Below are 21,166 nucleotides of genomic sequence, written 5' to 3' on the forward strand. Positions count from 1 at the left end.
GGCGGCGTGTGGGCGCGGCCCAGATCCGTCGCGGCTGCGGCTCAGGTGCTCTGGGCCCTTGTGGTGGTGGGGCCCCGGCTCGCCACAGGTGGTGGCCTGCTTCGGTGGCTGCCCCTGTTGCAGCGCTCCCTGGTGGTGGTGGACCTGCTGGCCCCCGGCCGTTCCGGCGATGGCAGGTGCCGCGGGCTGCGCTCGTCGGGGATGTGGGCTACCACGGCGTGGTGGTGGCTCATGGCGGTGGTCAGGATCGTCTCACGGCGGCGGCCGGACTTCTTCGGCGTCGGCCCGTTCGTGAGCGGCCTGTGAAGAGCTTCGACCCCTCTTCTCGATGCCCGGGCGCAATCTTCATCGATGGGATGGCCCTCTCCCTGCTACGATCCATCGCTAGTCCCGTGCTCGGGCAGCAGGACTGTGCTTGTCTCGCGCCCAACAGCAGGACCGAGCCCGTCTCGCGCCCGGCAGCAGGACCGAGCTCGTCTCGCGCCCGGCAGCAGGACCAAGCTAGTCTCGCGCCCGGAGTTGTAGGACGAATCGATGGACTTGTGTGCCCCGGGATCCGATCGTCTCTTCCGTTGGGGTAGCGGCGGATGTCGGTTGTGGTGGTTCCTAGGTCTTGGATTCCGGGGCGGCGGCCCTGGTGGTGGTTGCGCGGTGCTCACGGGCAGACCCGTCGCTTGGTGCTGCCCGGTGGCCATGGCCGTGTGGGCGGCGTGGTTGTCGGGGTGCGACGTTCGATGTCAGTGAGTATTGGCCGGGGTGAAAACCTGCTCTTTCTTCGGACAGATCGGCGGCGGCGTAGCTCGTTCCCTTCTTGAAGGCGTCGTCGCGGCTCTCATTGTCTGTCGTGTGGCTCCGGGGGAAACCTTGATCCTTGGATCAGGCGGTGGTGACGCTACCGTGTCGTTCTCTTCCTGAAGGCACCGTCTTGGAGCCCACGGTTCGTCGTATGCGGTGGCATCTCTTCGTGGTGGCGTGTTCACTGGTGGAGTCCCGGGTGCTTGAGTAGTGCTGGGGGTCGTGTTGCTGCGCTCAGCGCCTATGTATCCCGCCTTGGGTGTGTGCGTGTGTTGTGGTGGTGTGCGTCTGTACCAGGATGTTGTTGGTCATTGCTTTATTTATAAAGCGGGGCGAAAGCCTTTTTCGGTAATATTTGTGCCCGTGCAAATCATGTTGCAGCTTAAAAAATGGTCTTTTAAGCTAGGAAATACTTGGCAAAAAGATGTAAAACCAGTACAAAAAATAAAATAAAATATTACAAAAATGAACCATGAGATTTAAAAATTATTATATGTAAGAACTAGCATGGTAGTCCAAGCAATTGTGCAATGAACATCTTGATTTTCCCTCCCTATAAATACACCTTTAGGGTACTTGAAAACAATAATTTTCAGTTAAAAACATTGAAATTTTATACACCACCGAGCAACAACGCCTTTAGCTAATATTGTCGGGCAGATTTAAATTCGAAAGATGAGGGACCAAAGTTTTCTACTTTATTAAGTCACCGTACCAACTCTGATCTAATTAACAAGATAAATTGAACGCTACCAACTGTGTGCCAAGCTAGTAAAGACATTAATTGGAGCTAGCTCTTGAGTCTTGAACAGTACTCAAACGCGGTGTGCAGCTATATATATATATATATATATATATATATATATATATATATATATATATATATATATATATATATGAAATTCACAATGTAGCTGCACTAGCAACCCAAACAGAAAGGATCTGTTCAACTTACTAGGTGTACAACCACTGCTGTACGAGATCGACCGTCTAACTGTACGTGCATAATTCATATACGTAGGAAATGGAGGCACCGGGAAATGAGGAGAAACCATATGTTACTGTGCCACCTCTCATCGCGTGTCACCAGTTTGTGATTCACACCCAGGATCATATGCACTGTGAAAACTGTAGTATGGCTGAATATTGTTGTTGTATTGATCTGACCTTTGTGTAGGGTATATATAGGAGTATAAGAGGGGTAGGGACTTGGAGTACAAGACAAGTTACACGCGGTTTAAACTAATTCTATCTCTATCTTTTTATCTCTAACATAAACCCAATTATATTTCTAACATTCCCCCTCAGTCGTAGCGGGAGTGAAGCGGACGAGTATGACTGAATTTGAAGTCTTGCGCTTTCGTCGTCTTCTCTGATGCGCCATCATCAACTGCGTCTCTGATGGGTCGGCACCTAAGGCGGTGACTGCGTCCCCTTCTGGTGCCTTCCTGCCTTCTCTTTTATTCCCTCGCGCAGTCACAGCGGGAGTGGCGTGGACGCTAGTGACGACGCCGACGCTGTTGACTGGAGTTGTTGCCGATGAGTTGTTGTAGATGTAGCCATTAATGTCAATGTCGAGGTAACCGATCATGTGATGTAGCCGTGGTTGAGATAGTCATGGATGATGGAGCCGCAGAAAGCCGGAGGTGCAAAAAAATGCGCGATGTTGTAGATGACGGAGCTGCAGTCGTGGACGATGCACCTTGCGGATGTCAGAGGGTGTCGTCGGCGATGAGTCCACCAGTTTTGCCAAGACCGGAGGAAACCCATCGAGCACACATCGGTTTTGCCAGAACCGTGTTGCCGTGTAGGGGTCGTCACTATAGTGACGCCATGTCGATGCAATCGTGCCGTCGTGGATGACGCGGTCGATGCCGTCGTCGTGGTCGCGTCTTGCAGAAAAGTCTGTCAGAGGACGCTAGGTGTCCATCTTGTGGACAAAGCGGCAGCGGTGTGTTGATGATGGTGTTGATGAAGATCATGTTGATGTAGATCTTGGCGATGAAGTGTTGGCGATGGCGTTGCAGCGACATGTCGACGATAATGTGTCATTTGAAGGCGTTCCAAACCGGCTCGACGAAGATATATTTTTTCTGAGACGTGATGCGGTCGTACGGCTTGAGTCGCGGCATGTGGTCTGTGGAGATCGCTCGGTGTAGGTGCGGTCGGCTGCTGATGTAGATGGCATGCCCGTGCGCAGGAGGTCGATTGAGTCGGCTTGGTGGAGATCGCGTCCGTGCGCGTGCCTCGAAGTCGAGGCATACCCGCGGGCCCTCCCGGTGACCTGGACTGCGAACCGGCTCGATGTAGACGTGCAGTTGGGTGCCTGGGTGTCGTGGTCATCGGCCGCGTCGATCCATTAGAGACGTAGTTGTAGATGGGAGCTTGAGCGTGGAACCGCCGGGTTGAGGCTGTTGGGCCGGATGTATGCACGGAAATCACCGGGGATGCTGATTTTTCTCACCAGAGTGGATCTGATCGTGGGGTTTATTTGTGGCTAAGAAAAAAAAATTAATCTATGAAAAGGAATTTGAAGATTGATCTAATCTAAGGAATTGATCTAAACTATGGAACCGATCTAATCTTTTGATCGATCGGGTGCCGCGCCCTCGAGGAGAGAAGATTAATCTCCCCGGGGGCGGCGCGCTGCGGAAGTGGTAGAGGAATCTAGGATCGATGTCGTGAGACTAACCGCTCTAATATCATGTGAAAACTGTAGTATGGCTGAATATTGTTGTTGTACTGATCTGACACTTGTGTAGGGTATATATAGGAATATAAGAGGGGTAGAGACTTGATGTACAAGACAAGTTACATGTGGTTTAAACTAATTATATCTCTATCTTCTTATTTCTAACTTAAACCCAATTATATTTTTAACATGCACCACACATTGTTCACTCTGAAAGCTGCACGTGCTAAGTTAGCTTCTTCATACATTCTTCTCGTCATTCCACTGAATAATGATAAAATCTGCTCCGCTGTAGACTGTAAGCTAGTTGTTGCCTGTGCACGACCTAATGTCTAAAAAGGCTTAGGGAAATGTTAAAATCTTGTCCAACATACTTTTGCGCTGACAATCTTCATTGTGATTCTTGAAATAGGTTTTTGTTCCGCTTTATAGATAAAGTCAAATGATTGATGATGAGGAAACCTTATACAGTAGATCAACGATAGAACAAAACAACATAGATAGAAATGGAACACAATGCAGACAACAAAAGATGAGCGCATTCTAGGATTCATTATTTGCTATATTTGGCATTTATGAATAAATTTGTATTTCATTTGACATAATTCAAATTTGAACTGCAATTACATATAAAATTTTCCAAAAAATGAACAAAGACCGTGTTGATCTTCTAAAACTAATGTTTGGCAATTTGAAACATGTAGATGTGAAAATTAAAACACAAACTTAATTTTAGGTTTTTGAATTTACAAATAATTTCAATGTATTTGTTTGAAAACTTTGAAATTAATGCTAGTGTAGTTGCTCTTAAGGTGTTTTGCACTTTTAATTAATCTTTGTAACAGATCCAGGTCCTTTTTGAAAAGAAAAGTACATGAATGAATGTTCATGATTTTCTTTCGAAAACACTAACGTCCACACGTATGGGAACATTGCTACTCGTCCACACATCTGGATTACCATGCAGTTAAGTTTGCGCGAATCTTGACACACTGAGGCAGTTTTCGCGTGCCACGTAGAATCGGTGTGTGGGCGTTGGAAAGGTCGCCCACACGCCCCACAGCACGCGGTTGTCAGCTGCACTGTATGGGCGAAGTAGTTTCTGCCCACACAGCCACCACCTAGTCCACGCGCGTGTGGGCGAACTGCTTTTCGCCCACACCATAATCGTCCGTTGTTGGATGGCAACTGCAGTGCGCGTACATGGCAACTAGGCAAACACACATGGCAACTATGAATCGTTTGCTAGACGGCAACTGCAGTTGCGCGTACGTGGCAATCAGATAAACATACATGACAACTGTGATTAACCACACGTGGCAACTAGGTAAACACACATGGCAACTATTGTTCGACCACATGTGGCAAGTAGTTAATCACACACGACAACTATGGTTTGATTACACGCGGCAACTCTCATAAATTAAACATGACAACTATAGTTAACCAAAACAAAGAGAGTTGCCATGCTTATACAATCATATTTGCCATCCCGGATAACTATATCTGACATCCCGGATGGCAACTAAATCGTCATACCGCGGGTACCTAATGCAGCTGCGCCATGACATGTGGGCACATTTGCTTCATAGAGGTTTTCCCTTACTTCCCACAACTACATTTCCTAACTATAATTATCAGTGGGACACTGCTGGGCAAGAACGCTTCAAAACTATTACTAGCAGCTACTATCGAGGGGCTCACGGGATCATTGTAAGTTTGTTTATGTGAAATCTTATTTTTATTTTTCACATGCTATTTAACATGCATAAATGTTCCACTCCTTATATATTTTGAATACATATATACAAATGGGGTTCCAGATTGTCTATGACGTGACAGACCAGGACAGCTTCAACAATGTGAAGCAGTGGTTGAACGAGATTGACTGCTATGGTAGTGAGAATGTTAACAAACTTCTTGTAGGGAACAAATCTGATCTCACTGACAAAAGAGTTGTATCATATGAGACAGCGAAGGTACCTTATGCTTTACTCATATCTGCTGAAGCATTCTTTCTGCTCTTTGTGTTTACGTTTGGTGTATATATGCAGGCATTTGCTGATGAGATTGGCATCCCATTCATGGAGACCAGTGCAAAGAATGCCTTGAACGTTGAGCAGGCTTTCATGGCTATGTCTGCTTCAATCAAGGACAGGTGTGTGTTCCCAGACGGTTTAATTAGCACAGGCCATCCTACTAGTCCACTTTTTTTAACTACCATTATTTTACACTTTATTTACTACTCATTGATGCTTTGTTCCTATAGTATCATAACCAAAATTGCCCTACACTCTTTAGCATGTTGCTGTTAACTGTTCTATGTTATTCCTCACGGTGTTGTTCTATGTACACCTCATAGAAAGAGCATATAATTATGAATAAAAATCTTGGTTTCCAGGATGGCGAGCCAGCCAGCCGCAAACAGCGCTCGCCCAGCCACAGTGTAGATACGCGGGCAACCTGTCGAACAGAAGACGAGCTGCTGCTCTTCTTGAAATGCAGGCAGTCGTCATCCGTGTTACCCAAATGGAGACGGAAACATGGCCGCGCCATCCTTGAGTCCATGCTTCTAGGACTACTACATCTTACACCTTCATTCAATTCTTTCTAGTGTACTTATTAGCTCTTGAATCATTGGACTTGTAACACCGGACGGAGTTTGGAGACAGTATCTTCTTCTAGTTGTGTATCTTGAATGGTTATATGTTACGATTTGCAGTTGTTGCTTTTCTTTCCTAAATTTAAGGCGATTTCTACTTTTACTTGACCAAAATGTTTCGTTCTTCAAAATATTATCCGACAGTATGCTTATATTTATGGTAAAAAAGGTCCTGATTATAATTTTCAAGGTGCACTTGTTGATTTTTGAAGGCAGCATTAGGAATGTGCACAACATGGCATGTTGCCAACATTAGATCAACCGGGGCATGTTTGGTTGCCCGGGAAAATTGCTAACAGTAGATCAACCGGAGCATGTTTGGTTGGCTGCATTGTTAGTCTCAGTGGGCCTGGTCGAGTTGCCTGTATTTGTGCTATGGCTATGCAAAGCAGAGCTGTTTTGCTCAACCCCTGGTGGGAGCTGTTTTGCTCAACCCGTGGTGGGAACTGTTTTGCTCAAATGCAGCACTTCGTATCATACATGACATAAGAACAACATAATACAATTAACAGTAGAAATAAGAACAACAGCTAAATAGTTAGTTGACAATACCTAATTAGACCATAGTTTTAGACATCAAAGGCATCACATGCCCCTGCACGACCCCAGGGGTGTTGAACCCTGAGCAAAATATACAGTTTTGCAGTAAGTTCAGATGATCAAGCCTAGCCCTGAGAGCCACATGACGAGCAAGTTGCTGTGGATGATTGTGTGACGCCGACAGAAGTAGTCTCAACTGCTCCCGAGCACCATCTGCCCCTGAAATGTATGGACCTACACCCATAACTCACACCACTTGTTGGCAGAGGCTGACGACATCAGGAAGGCTGAGGACTAGCCATTTCTTTATCACCGTCCTAAAGGCAGGCGGGAATAACCAGCATGGTGATCTCTTCCTCGTCCTTGATCTGCACGTAGAACCTGATCGACTCTCGTGCACCCTCCTTGTGGCCGAGCTTAGGCCTCTACCCAACGGCTGGCTCATGGCGGCTACTCTGCCCGACACCACCTCCCTCCCGAGCTAGCAGTTGATGGGGATGATGCCCTCGGCATCCTTGGCGCCGGTGATGACATACGCCCCTGTGCCGATGGTGTCCCACTCCATCTTCACAACCTTATCAGTTTAGTGGATGAGGGTAAGCAAAATTACAATAACCATTGGTCATTGTGTTGGTCATTTGCAACTGTCACTGATAAGTGGCGATTACACTTGGATGGTGCTACGATCAAATCATAGCATTGTCAAAGTGCAACTGCCAATGGTCCGTGCTATGATCAGAAATGCCATCAAATGCATCAATCTAGTATGCACATGCTCCCCCGTCTTCAACCAACCGAAAACAGATAAATAAAAACAAAAGAACTAAAGATAACCGATAAGATACAAAGAAAATCAAAAGATAAAGAAAAAGAAATAGGTAAATACATCACTGATGCCTGAACTTGCTAGGAATGTGCATTTTGATGCCTGAACTTGCAAAATACATTAAGCTGGTTTCGTAACTTGGCATGAACATGTATATACGGTTCAAATCTCGATATATATATATATATATATATATATATATATATATATATATATATATATATATATATGGTTCAAATCTCGTTTTTATACATTCGTGACGTTGACGAGGCACGCCGGGGTGTCAGGGACAAGGCGTGTGGCCTGTTTTTGTTTTGTGCCCCCCCCCCCCCCCCCCCCCCCCGCCGCCAAATAGTTGTTTCCTTATAAAAAGGCCCTCAGAGAAAAACTAATAAATTGTAAAAATAACTATTAATCAATTTAATAATTAAAAATTAGTCCGGGGTTCGAACCAGCGACCTAAGACACACAGGTGTGCATGTCTAGCTAGTCAACCGGTTCAAATTTAGTGTTAAGAAAGGATTCATATGATCCCCAAAAAAGGATTCGTATACTTTGTAAACATAAAGGTGAACTATATAATTTTTTTTTTTTATTCGCAGCCGCGCATACCACTCCTGATTATAACTTTCAAGGTGCACTTGTTGATTGTTGAAGGCAGCATTAGGGATGGCACAACATGACAAGTTGCCAACATTAGATCAACTGGGGCGTGTTTGGTTGCCCGGGCAAATTGCCAACATTAGATCAGTTGGACGTGCTTGGTTGCCTGCATCTTTTGTCTTAGTGGGCCAGGTTGAGTTGCATGTATTTGTGCTATTGGTATGCAAAGCAGAGCTGTTTTGCTCACCCCGTGGTGGTCTTACCACACAAATGCAACACTTCATATCATACATAACATAAGAACAACATAATACAATTAACAGTAGAAATAAGAACAATAGATAAATAGTTCATAATACCTAATTAGACCATAGTTTAAGACATCAAAGGCATCCCATCCCCCTGCATGACCCTAGGGTGTTGAACCCTGAGCAAAATATATAGTTTTGCACTATGTTGAGCAAAATATACAGTTTTGCAGTAAGTTCATTCGATCAAGCCTAGCCCAGAGAGCCACATGACGAGTCGCTGTGGATGATTGTGTGACGCCGACAGAAGTAGTCTCAACTTCTCCCGAGCACCATCTGCCCCTGAAATGTATGGCCCTACACCTAGAACTCACACCACTTGTTGGCAGAGGCTGACAACACCAGGAGGGTTGACGACTGCCATTTCTTTATCACCATCCTAAAGGCAGGCGGGATGACCAGCATGGTAAAAATAACTATTAATCAATTTATAATATTTAAAAATAGTCCGGGGTTCGAACCTCGACACAGGTGTGTGTGGCTAGCCAGCCGACCGGTTCAAATTTGGAGGTGTTTGGTTCGCAGTTTTACACCCGGTATCTGATTACATCGCAAACCGATACCGTTAATCGTATTTGCTTCGCTTTGCAGATCCCGCATAGACAGGTCCCATCACAGTTTACGTTACAGCCAAAGCGAGCCGACTCGGGCGAATTCTTCTTGCTTCGATCCCCAATCCCCGCCCAGTCCCGTGCTAGCTGCCTAGACGAGGGGTTCCTGTTTTCTTTTTCTTTTTACGCTGGGGCTCCGGTTTTCTTGCCGGTAACCATTGCGGTTAGAACACTTTTTTTTCGAAACGGAGGCAAAAGAATTGCCTTATCGATTAATTAAGAAGAAGAGAATGGCCCAGTTAATTTATGGAAAACCGGGCTAAAACCAATACAATCAGACCATAGTTGGACTACTCAGCAATCATGAGACCCTATGAGCACACGTGCAACCTGCCAAACCCTCCCAACATACTACAAACGTAACTCCCGATGCTTGTACACAACAATTGAACCCGACAAGAACATCCCAACAAAAGATAATGGACCACACCAAAACGACAATGACGACCCAACCTGTGAGGACGAGCTGACCGTGAGGATGAGCCGAGGGACCGAGAATCATCCACTAAGCCGTTAGAACACTTAACCAAACAAGAATGGATTTTGGCCGATATTGTTTACATCAATGGTGCAAACCCATTACGTTTACATTTCCGTTTCACTTCTGGAACCAAACACCTTAGGGTTAAGAAAGGATTCATATGATCCTAAAAAAAAGGATTCGTATACTTTGTAAACATAAAGCTGAACGACACAAATTAATTTTTTTTATTCGCAGCCGCACATACCACTCCAACCGACAACATTATATGGCAAAATGATAAATTTAGGTTTATGACATAACGAGCCCGTGTGGCTAAAACGGACCATAGTGTGGCTCAGTTTTGAACGTGTTTGTTTTGTCATTTCATTTTTAAATATATTAATTATAATTGTGTGTTACAAACAATATACAATATTTAAAACAAATTACATTAAAAAGATTTATATATTTTCATAAAATACCTATGCAATAATTTAACAGAAATACACATAACAAAATTATGAGTTAAGTATATATTTTATAATTTGAAAAAATGTTTGCATTTTAATAAAATATTAAAGTAATTTTAGAAATGTTCATATATTTAAATAAATTATCATATAACTTTAAAATTTCCACATTATGAATAAAATATTTATGTAGTATATCAATGTGTTCATGCTTTAACTAAAACTGTGTTATTTTAAAAGGTTTATATAGTGTATAGGTTTGTGTGTTTCTATAAAAAATAAATGCAAGCCTAGTGCGCCATTAGGCTGCGTATCCTCACATGAATAATAGTTGAATCATATAAACATTTTGATCATTCATAAATAGTTTCAATTGTATGAATATGTTTTAAAATAACACATGATTTTTTTAGGATACACGTGAATTCTTTTTGATACATGACAACTCATTAGTTGGAGTGGCATCCGTGCCTGGTCTACAAGCTTTGGTCCGATGTGCGGATCACAGAGCCGGTGCTGTTTTTGCTGGATTATTAAATTCCTTTTTATTTATTTTGTTCGGTCAAATGTTTATAAAGGTTATGAATCATTAAATATTAGCAAATGTGAAGTTGTCGAGCGCACACTCTGGAATGGTAGGTTGCAGGCTCGAGCCACCACATGACAAGTTTTAGTTTTTATTTTATAGTTTATCAGTTTCTCCCCGAGGGCCTTCTTGTAAGAAAAATAATTTTGGGAGTTTTCCGCAAAAACCAAGCCAAACACCCTTGTCACTGGCAGCGGGTCCCATGGCATGCTGGCACGCCTCGTAAGTATACAAACATCATTTAAACCAAATATGCACGTCTATGCCAATTTATAAAACCAGTTCAATGTATTTTCCAAGTTTAGGCACTAGAATGCATATTCACGACAAGTTCAAGCACCACAGATGTATTTACCTCGGAAAGAAATGAAAAACACACAAGAAAATCAGAAAAAAAAACCCGGACCAAAACCAGAACAGCCAGCGAGCGAATCATCAATCCCGAAGCGATCCAGAAGAAGCATGGGCGTCGGATCGCGGGGAGCGCCGCAACCCTTCCATCGCTCGAAACGGCGTGCTCTGCAGTAACTGCAGGGAAATGGCCGGCCATCTTGCTAGGTGGTTACCATTTCTCTCGTGAAGTTTGGTGGCCACGCTGAGGCGTTGCGGTCTCGCTCACCACACTGACACCGACCATTTACACGTTGTGCGACCGGTGGCCTCACACTCGGTATGTACTCTCCAAACCGGCATGCAAGGGATTCGATAGCCTGGCACTGCTCACCCTTTGGAAACTATGGACTTTCAATGGCGCCCCGAGGACCACTAGGCGGAAGGTCTAGGCCGTCATCGCAATGGAGGGCGACTTATGGAAGAAGGCAGGTGCTGCTGGTTGCAAGCTATTTGGAAACAGTGGCGTGTGTGTAGATTGGTAGGCATAGTTTAAATTCGAAAGATGCGGGACCAAACTCTTCTATCTGGTGTAACTCACGGTGCCAACTCTCGTCCAATGAACAAGATATATTGAATCCTTCAAAGAAAACACAAGATATATATATTGAAACCTACCGACTGCATGTGAAGCTAGTAAATACATTAATTGGAGCTAGCTTTTGGACCATACTCATGTGTGGTGTGCGGCTATATATTGCACACACATATGTGAAATTCACAATTTAGTTGTGCTAGCAACAAAAGTAGAAGGGATATATCAGGGTCAGTATACAATAGTTCAATCTACTGGGTGTGCAACCACTACGGTATTAGAGATTGGTCATTTAGTTATACCCGCAGTAACCATACACATTGGAAAAGGAGACATCTGGATTTGAGGGGAAACAATATGCTTAGAACTAGATCGAAGATATCTATGGCGTCGAGCACCCTACATGGTAGGACACCATATAGGACACCATGTAGTCTGTTGTCTCAAGCTTTCTTTTGTTTTGAAAGATCCATCTGGTGCCTGGCTTTATATTGATCAAAGCAGGGAGCATATGGGAAGAGTACAAAGGTGTATTGTGATCCAAGGATCAAGGAGAAAATTAAAAAAAGAGGCACCACTAGCCAACCCTTCCAGCTCCTAACAAGCTTGCCATGATACTACTAAGTCTTGGCTAAATTCTCGCACTTTCATCCCCAAAAGGGGGCTCAATGAATTTTACACTCGCCTGGCGTGAGAGTTAAAAATCGCGTCTGACAACTGCTATAACGCCGCTCACTGAAGCAACCTTGGCTCTGAAAGTGCACTCATTTCTTTCTTGCCAGATCCTCCAAAGTATTAGCAGTCCTAGGGTCTTCGGCGGTTTTCTAAACTTTGGTTGGGCCGCATCGATCAAACACACTCAAAATCATAGTCTTTACTATCAAACACATAAAGCCGCTTTTTCCTCAAGTTCAGACGACCCGTTTTCATTATTTGGTGCGCCTAACTGGTGTTGAATGTTTCTCTTGCTGGCACACAAGCAGAGGGTATTCACCGACCGCCTCCACCGAAGCTTGACTGTGTTGTAAAGAAGCCGAATCAAAAGCTCATCTTCTCATACACTGCTCAGTTCCTAGGGCGACATGTACGATTATTGACTCTCTCAACATTACTCCGGACGACTACACCTCCTTTCATGTTGAGTCATCTCCGGCAAATAAAGTAAGGAACGCAGTAATTATGGCTCGCTTGTTGAATATCTAGAAGTGCCGGAGCGCAGAAGTTTTCAGGAACTAGAATGAAGACCTTCAAGTTGTCATCTCTAGGTCTGCAAATGATATTTTTCGTTGGTCAAACAGATGTGAAAATGAATCCAAAAGTCCAATCCTCTATGGCAGGGGGGTTATATATGCTTTCGAGACTTAATGTGTGTGTCTCTGTTTCTGGAGTAGTTTGGGTAGCTTTGTTCTTATCTCCCCGCTTTTATGGCTGTGATTACAAATTGATAAAAGAAAAGGTTCAGGATGGATCTTAGCCCACCGTAGTTACCCCCCCACCCCTCCCCTTTACTGCTTAGTGGTACTGCCTGGCTTAAATGGACAAAGTCCTTTGACGCTCAACGACATGTACCACTCCTACTAAACCGAGCAGGGGACCCCTATTTAGTGTTGGTTTACTCTAAGGCTGGTTGTAATGAAGAGTATCATATACTAGTATCATGCATATAATACTAGTGTATGATACTACCTTCATAATGCATAGTATTTATTATGATACAGTATCATGATATGATACTCTACCATCTTTTTCTTCATTTAATGCTATGACACCTCATTAAAATTGTCTAATTGGCATGTATGATACTAGCTATGATACTACCATTACGACCAGCCTAATCCAGCAAACATGGCAGCCAGTCAAGCTTCAAGTTCATGGATCGAACACCTTCTCTCCTATTGGCCGGCTAGCGGGCTTCAAGCACCACACCTAGTCCAAGCAATTGTGCAATGAACGTCTTGATTTTCGCTCCCTATAAATACACCTTTTGGGTACTTGAAAACAATAAATTTCAGTTAAAAACATTGAAATTTTATACACCACACTGAGCAACAACGCCTTTAGCTAATATTGTCGGACAGATTCAAATTCAAAAGATGAGGGACCGAACTTTTCTAGTTTAAGTCAGCGTACCAACTCTGATCTAATTAACATGATAAATTGAACGCTACCAACTGCGTGCCAAGCTAGTAAATATACATTAATTGGAGCTAGCTCTTGAACAGTACTCATACGTTGTGCAGCTATATATATATACTCTATGCATATGTGAAATTCACAATTTAGCTGCACTAGCAACCCAAACAGAAAGGATCTGTTCAACTTACTAGGTGTACAACCACTGCTGTACGAGATCGACCGTCTAACTGTACGTGCATAATTCAAATATGTGGGAAATGGAGGCACCGGGAAATGAGGAGAAACCATATGTTACCGTGCCACCTCTCATCGCGTGTCACCGCATTGTGATTCACACGCAGGATCATACGCACCACACGTCGTTCACTCTGAAAACTGCACGTGCTAGGCTAGCTTCTTCATACATTCTTCTCGTCATTCCATTGAATAATGATAAAATCTGCTCCGCTGTAGACTATAAGCTAGTTGTTGCCTGTGCACGACCTAATGTCTGAAAGGGCTTAGGGGAAAGTTAAAATCTTGTCCAACATACTTTTGCGCTGACAATCTTCATTATGATTCTTGAAATAGGTTTTTGTTCCGCTTATAGATAAAGTCAAATGATTGATGATGAGGAAACCGTCTTATACAATAGATAAAAGATAGAACAAAACAACATAGATAGAACTGGAACACAATGCAGACAAGGTGCACTTCAAGGCGCCACCAACTTGACGTCATGCAAGAGCATTGGAGTATCCGAACCCCAACTAGAAGCACCCATGGCAACCAACAAAATATGAGACTGCGCCTGCTTGAAAAATCACTGGAGATCGTTGCCTCGCCCACACTGCTCTCTGAACATCTAGTAGACGCCAAAAATTACAGATGACCACATTCTAGGATTCATTATTTGCTATATTTGGCATTTATGAAAAATGTTGTATTTCATTTGACATAATTCAAATTTGAACTGCAATTACATATACAAATTTCCAAAAAATGAACAAAGACCATGTTGATGGTAGCTATCACATATTTAGGTCTTCTGAAACTAATGTTTGGCAATTTGAAACATGTAGATGTGAAAATTAAAACACAACTTAATTCTAGGTTTTTTGAATTTATGGATAATCTAAATGTATTTTTTTGAAAACATTGAAATGAATGTTGGTGCAGTGCGCTTAAGGTGTTTTGCACTTCTGGTTAATCTTTGTAACAGACTCAAGTCCTTTTTGAAAAGAAAAGTACGTGAATGAATATTCATGATTCTAAACTCTTATCTTAAGGACATTTGAACACATTTTTCTGAAAAATATTTTCAAGAGAAGTACCAATTCTTGCTTTCAACAACATATTTTGCGGTGTCTCCTGATTCAGGTGAATCATCACCTACTTCGGTGGTGTCCGGGTCGTTTCGGGCTCTGGCGGCCTTCTTGTAGGGGTACGAGTTGGTGATGGGCAGGTAGACAGCAAAATTGACGATGCTAAAACATGTCATAGTTCATGTTATGAACGTGGCTCCGAGGTGGTAGTCCTTAGGTGCACATGCATGAAGACTTTCTAACTGTCATCGACAAGGTAAGGCCGACTCCGGTATGGGAGCAGCAAGAGTAGCAAGTCGGTGGCGACAGTGGTGGTTCTGTGGTCCATGAACCTTGATGTAATTTTTGTTATGTTTAAGATGTTTTGCACTTTTGGTGAATCTTAAATACAGATCCGGATCCTTTTACGAAAAAAACATTACTGAATATTCACGATTTCCTTTTTCCTAAGCTCTTATTTTCAAGGACATTTCAACACATTTTTCTATCAAATCTTTTCAAGAGAAGTACTACCAATTCTTGCTTTCAACAATCTATTTTGTTCTGTCTCCTGATTTAGGTGAATCATCATCTACTTCGTTGGCGTCCTGGCCGTCTCCGGCTCTGGCGGTCGAATCATCAGCTACTCCGTTGGCGTCCGGGTCGTCTCCGGCTCCAGCTCCGGTGGTCAAATTATCAGCTACTTCGTTGACGTCCGGGTCGTCTCCGGCTCCGGCGGTCTTCTTGTAGGTATACCAGTTGGCGATGGGCAGGTAGATAGCAAAGTTGAGGACGCTGAGCACAGTCATCAGCCAGAAGAAGTAGTCGAGGTGGCCGACGTTGAGGTTCTTGGCCGGGATCCACCCTTCCTTTCCGCCCCTCGTCGTCACCTTGGCCACCACCGTCACCAGCAGCGTGCTCACGTAGCCCCCCAGCGCTATCGCCGTGAGCGACAGCGCGGTGCACATGCTCCTCATGGCGTCGGGCGCCTGGTCGTAGAAGAAATCCAGCTGCCCCACGAAGACGAACACCTCGGCGGCGCCGATGATGAAGTACTGCGGCACCTGCCAGAAGATGGAGATGGGCACGATGTCCTTCTCCCCGTACAGCCCGTGCCGCGCGACGGTGCGGAGGCGGACGAGCTCGAGCACGCCGGCGGCGACCATGGAGAAGATTGAGACGACGAGGCCGACGCCCATGCGCTGGAGCTGCGTGAAGCCGCGGGGGTGGCCGGTGAAGGAGCGGACGGCGGGGACGAGGAGGCGGTCGTAGACGGGCACCCAGGCGATGACGCTGAGGGTGTCGAAGACGGAGAGAGAGGCGGAGGGGATGGAGAAGTGGGCGCCCATGCGCTTGTCGAGGGTGTTCCCCTGGAACACGAACATGGTGCTCATCTGCCCGTACACAGCGGCGAAGACGATGCCGCTCGCCCAGATGGGCAGCAGGCGCACCACGCTCTTGAGCTCCTCCACCTGCGTCACCGTGCACAGCCGCCAAGGCGACGCCGGTGACGCCGATGATTTGTCCGCTTGCGTCTCCACGGCTGCCTTGTCGAGGAACCTGAACTGCTCGGTGTGCTCCAGCTTGCGGCTCCCCATGATGCCGGACTCCTTGTCCATGGTCTCGTACAGCGCCGACCCGTCGACGGGGACGCTGAGCTTGTACGTGGCGGCGACGAGCACCTGCGCGATGCGGGTGAGCGGGCTGCCGCCGGGGCGCTGGTGGCGGTAGAGCGGCGTGCCAACGAAGAAGCTGCCGACGGCGATGGCCATGACGACGGCGGGGATGCCGAAGCCCCAGCTCCAGCCGTAGTGCTCCTGCACGTAGACCATCACGGACGACGCCACCAGCGCGCCGATGTTGATGGACAGGTAGAACCAGTTGAAGAAGGAGCTCTTGCTCCGGCGCTCGCCGTCGTCGTTCTCGTCGAACTGGTCGGCCCCGAACGAGGACACGCAGGGCTTGATGCCGCCCGTGCCCAGAGCGACGAGGTACAGGCCCACGAACATCGCCGCCGTCTGCCCCGCCGTCGGGTCGCACACCCCCTTGGCCGCGCACGTCGGCACCAGCGTCTTCACCGAGGCCGCAACCGTGAGGAGCCCCAGGCCGATGATGTAGATGGTGACGAAGGAGGCGATGGTGCAGAAGCGGCCGAGGTAGGCGTCGGCGAGGAAGGCGCCGATGAGGGTGGTGGCGTAGCAGGTGCCGCCCCAGTTGGTGACGCTGTTGGCGGCGGCGCTGTTGTTCATGCCCATGTTGTCCAGCATGAAGTTGCTCAGGTTGGCGCTCATGCCGTAGTACGCCAGCCGCTCGCAACATTCGTTCGCTGCAATTCCAATTCATCCATCAGCGCCATGGCTCAAGGTAAGAGCAGGCCAACAATGGAGCCCCTCCCTTCCCTTGAACTAGTATGCATGTACGTACCGAGGATGTAGGGGCAGGCGCGCCAGTTGCCGGTGCTGCTCTTGACGGCCGGGTTGCCCTTGATGTCCACCGTGCCATCTTGGGTGTAGATCATGCCTGCCGACTCAGCACCGATCTTCCCCATTGCTACTTCTTTGCTGCTCAGAGGAGCAACTTGTGTTACAATTAGTAAGGATAGTACCGAAGATTATAAATATCAGAAATTAGAAGTTAAATCAACACGACTAAATCTCTGCCAATTCCCATGGTAACAAGTTCCCTTGTGGTGCAGGCAGTTTCGTCCGCCCAGCATTTTCGTGGTAACAATGGACTGTAGTCGTGTGGTAAATGGCTGTTGGAATTGACGACGACGACGACGAACGTGTCCGCCTCGCGTGTCTTTGTCGATCGGCCGGCGGAAACTCTGATGCCAAAACAATCGCAACCGGCCTGACACGCGACGTGATGGCCAGTTGGCGACATGTGGTGTTTATTTCATTTAGATTAGATCTGAAAGTTGGGTACTACTCGCACATAAAGAAGCTTTTTTTTTTTGCGAATATATATAAGCCGTCACGCTCAACTCATTGCTATGCAATTGACACTCAATTGTGACAAATCTGGGTACAACCTGGTGAAGAAGCAAGCAATGGAATGGGGATTGAGAGCCGAGGGAGGAGAAAGAGTACAGGAAAAAGGTAAAGGAAGGGGGTTTTGCCACTTTGGTCCTCTTCTCTAGGTGTTCTGGGCTTAAGTACTTTTTTTTAGACAATCCATGAAGCTTTTTATTCACTCGTCACAATGTTTACAGGGTTGAACTGAAGTTCACCAGGGTTGCCCAACCAAACATGATGGCCAATCCCTAGTTTCAAAACATGCTTCGCAGATTATGAGCCTCGACATTCGAGCTCCTAAACTCATGCACAAAATTACATAACTGAAAACTACAAGAGTATTCAACGATCTCACGAATGATAGCCCCATAGTTAGGGCTACTCTTTTGCTTGATATCATCCACAACGCCTTTGCAGTCAGATGCAATGTGTATCGCCTGTAACTGGAGGTCCTCTGCTAGTGCCATTGCTTCCCGGACCGCCAACGCCTCAAGAGTAGCAGGATCATATATAGAGTTGACCACAATAGCCGATGCTCCAAGATACAGACCCTCCTCATTCCTGCATATTGCAGCGATTGCACCAAATTTCGATCTCCTCATAGTGGCAGCATCAACATTCACTTTCATCATGCCTGAGGGAGGTTTTAAAACAGCCTGTTGGCCTCACCCTCACTGAATGCGCAGCTGATCTCTCTGGGCTCTTGACAATTTGGATATCATTCAGAAAGGAATTGATGAAACAGTGGGTGGAGTAGGGGCTCTAAAATATATCTTCGTAAATTGCCTTTCGTCTTGCTGCCCAAATAGCCCATAAGGTGGTCGTCATACGGACGAAAAGATCGCTCGACAAGGCTTTCTTCATGGCAAAGAGCCAGTCCTTAACACTCTCAGTGTCGAAACGGCTCACCTGGTCCAATATCTCCTCATCCGCAAGTGCCCAAACAATGCAAGCCATCGAACAGTTCAATAAGGCGTGTCTCCACGAGTCTCTCGCGCCACATAACGCGCATGCTGATGACATTGACATATTTCTATGCTCCAAAACGTCAGCTGTTGGAATTGAGCTCCGAGCTAATCGCCAAAGAAACAACTTGATTTTAGCAGGTACGTCGGTTTTCCATAGCTCTGTCCATTCCGTTTTTGCATTCTCCGCCGCCGAAAAACCATCACGTTCCTCGATCCAGTCCTCCCTCGAGATCTTGGTTTGCATAATAATTCTGTAAGAAGATTTGACAGAGAATGAACCTCTCTGCTCTCCGCTCCAAGCCCAGAAATCCTCTACGTTTCTTGTACATAACAGGATAGCTAGCACTGCTTCTGCATCAATGGGCAAGAACACCGATCGGACAAGCTGCTCATTCCAGCTCGCTGTCGTCGTGTGCATCAATTTTGAGACCAACTGTGGAGGATTCGGTGTAAGCGGTGCAATGGGCCTCATCATCCCCGGTCGTGGTAACCAGTTCTGTGTCCATATATGTGTGGTTTGCCCGTTACCAATCCTCCTGATAAGGCCTAGCCTAAGCATATCTCTTCCATCAAGTATTGCTCTCCAAATTTGTGATGGTCTACTGCCAAGCTCCGCCTCCATTACAGATGCTGAAGTGAGTGGATGGACGGTCTCACTCGCTTCATGTCATGGGCCACACCACCTTGCTAATGTGGTGATTTCGGGCCCATGACATGCTCGAACGATGTGTGGTGCGTCCGTTCCTGCACGTGAATTGCTACGCGGTGACACGCGATGAGAAGCGGCATTACAGCACATGGTTTTCCCTCATTTCCTGATGTCTCCTCTTCCTACATATATGAATTATGCATGTATGGTTAGGCCGGCGGTCGATCTCTTATAGCAGTGGTTGTTCACCTAGTACGTTGACCAGTTGATCACTAATCCTGATATATCCTCTCTGTTTGGGTTGCTAGCTCGGCTAAATTCTGAACTTTATATATGCATTGCATAGACTATGTATAGCCGCACAACACATGAGTACTGTCCAAGAACTAGCTCTAATTAGTGTATTTACTAGCCTGGCACGCAGTTGGCAGGATTCAGCATATCTTGTTAATTAGATCAGAGTTGGCACCGTGAGTTAAACTAGAAGAGTACAACCCCTCATCTTTTGAATTTAAATCTGCCCCACGATATTAGCTAAACTAGCAGTGCAACCCGCGCATTTGCGCGGTTAGAAGTAATAACATTTAGTTTGTATATTATGTGAAGTAAACAATACTTTTTTTTTGAGAGAGAGAGAGAGAGAGATTACACTTCTCTCTTCCAGTCCATGTTCTAAGTGTCTTTGCACTAAAAACAAAAAATATTACTCACCGAGAATTAAATAAATCTTAACATTTGTAGTTTGTACTCCTACTTGAACCTAAAGATCTCTTTGTCACCACCTTTTCTATGGTTCATTTTTTTGATTTGTACATGCCATGCCTCGAAATGCTTCCTTTATAGCTAATTAGTCCCATGTCTATTTTCTTGACCATCAGTCCAAGCAATTGCATTTCTCGGTATGTTATCTGATGTTTTCAAACTCTCTCTCTCTCTCTCTAGTTTTTTTTGGTCATGTCTATGTTATTTTGCGCTCATCCATGTCTCCCCGGCAAACAAAAATGTTTATTAAATGTCGGGTATGATTTGGTTTTTGCAACATTTTTGTTAAAAATATTATGGCTTCCATTTTTTCTTACCCATTTAATTTTCCCGTGGATCTTGTGCTTTTTCTTCACATTGTTATAATGTGGAGATAATTATAGAAACTTCATAAATCCCTCTCTCTCTCTCCCTCTCTCTCTCTCATTGTGCCCATGCTTATTATCAACCTGTAAATTTGAACACAATTGAAACACTATTAAAGTAGTTGATGTGTTGTCTACATACAACCTTTGTCATTCTAGTGAGTAGCGACAACACCCTTTTGCATCCTTTATGTGGTATTGTCATTGCCACAAATACCAAACTTGGATACACAATGTCATAGATTCTTATACATGCTTTAGATTATCTGTATTGTCACTTTTTTTTCACGTTCCTGTATGTGCACCACCCCCAGCTCGTCTTTGTTCTACTGATGCCCACCGCTTTTCCTGTACTGTCAACCCATGCATAGTGATATATCTAGCACATGATCCATCTTGCCCGTCAACAGAAGTATAAATGTATACATGTATCGAGAAATAAAACACATCTATTTAGAGCAAATACCGGAACTAATATATTTGTCTTGATTTATTTCTCAAGACA

General features: G+C 45.3%; 2 protein-coding genes across 2 annotated transcripts in view; one reads left to right on the forward strand and one right to left on the reverse strand.

The window, feature by feature from the left end:
• Positions 1-6,012, forward strand: part of LOC123060039 (GTP-binding protein YPTM2-like) — a 38,518-nt gene extending 32,506 nt beyond the window's left edge. Inside the window, exons 4-7 of the mRNA XM_044482600.1 lie at positions 5,129-5,200; positions 5,311-5,466; positions 5,542-5,645; positions 5,889-6,012. Of these exons, the coding sequence (XP_044338535.1) occupies positions 5,129-5,200; positions 5,311-5,466; positions 5,542-5,645; positions 5,889-5,937 (381 nt within the window). The 3' untranslated portion in view covers positions 5,938-6,012. The remainder of the gene's footprint in view (positions 1-5,128; positions 5,201-5,310; positions 5,467-5,541; positions 5,646-5,888) is intronic.
• Positions 6,013-15,356: 9,344 nt separating this feature from the next.
• On the reverse strand, positions 15,357-17,646 carry LOC123057736 (protein NRT1/ PTR FAMILY 8.2). The gene is made up of 2 exons (XM_044480646.1): positions 17,325-17,646; positions 15,357-17,226 (listed from the first exon to the last, which is right to left on the reverse strand). The coding sequence occupies exons 1-2, from the start codon at positions 17,446-17,448 to the stop codon at positions 15,455-15,457; spliced, it is 1,896 nt and encodes a 631-aa protein (XP_044336581.1). The 5' UTR covers positions 17,449-17,646; the 3' UTR covers positions 15,357-15,454.
• Between the last annotated feature and the right edge of the window lie 3,520 nt (positions 17,647-21,166).

The sequence above is a fragment of the Triticum aestivum genome, chromosome 3A, assembly GCF_018294505.1.
Source record: "Triticum aestivum cultivar Chinese Spring chromosome 3A, IWGSC CS RefSeq v2.1, whole genome shotgun sequence".
Classification (NCBI taxonomy): domain Eukaryota; kingdom Viridiplantae; phylum Streptophyta; class Magnoliopsida; order Poales; family Poaceae; genus Triticum; species Triticum aestivum.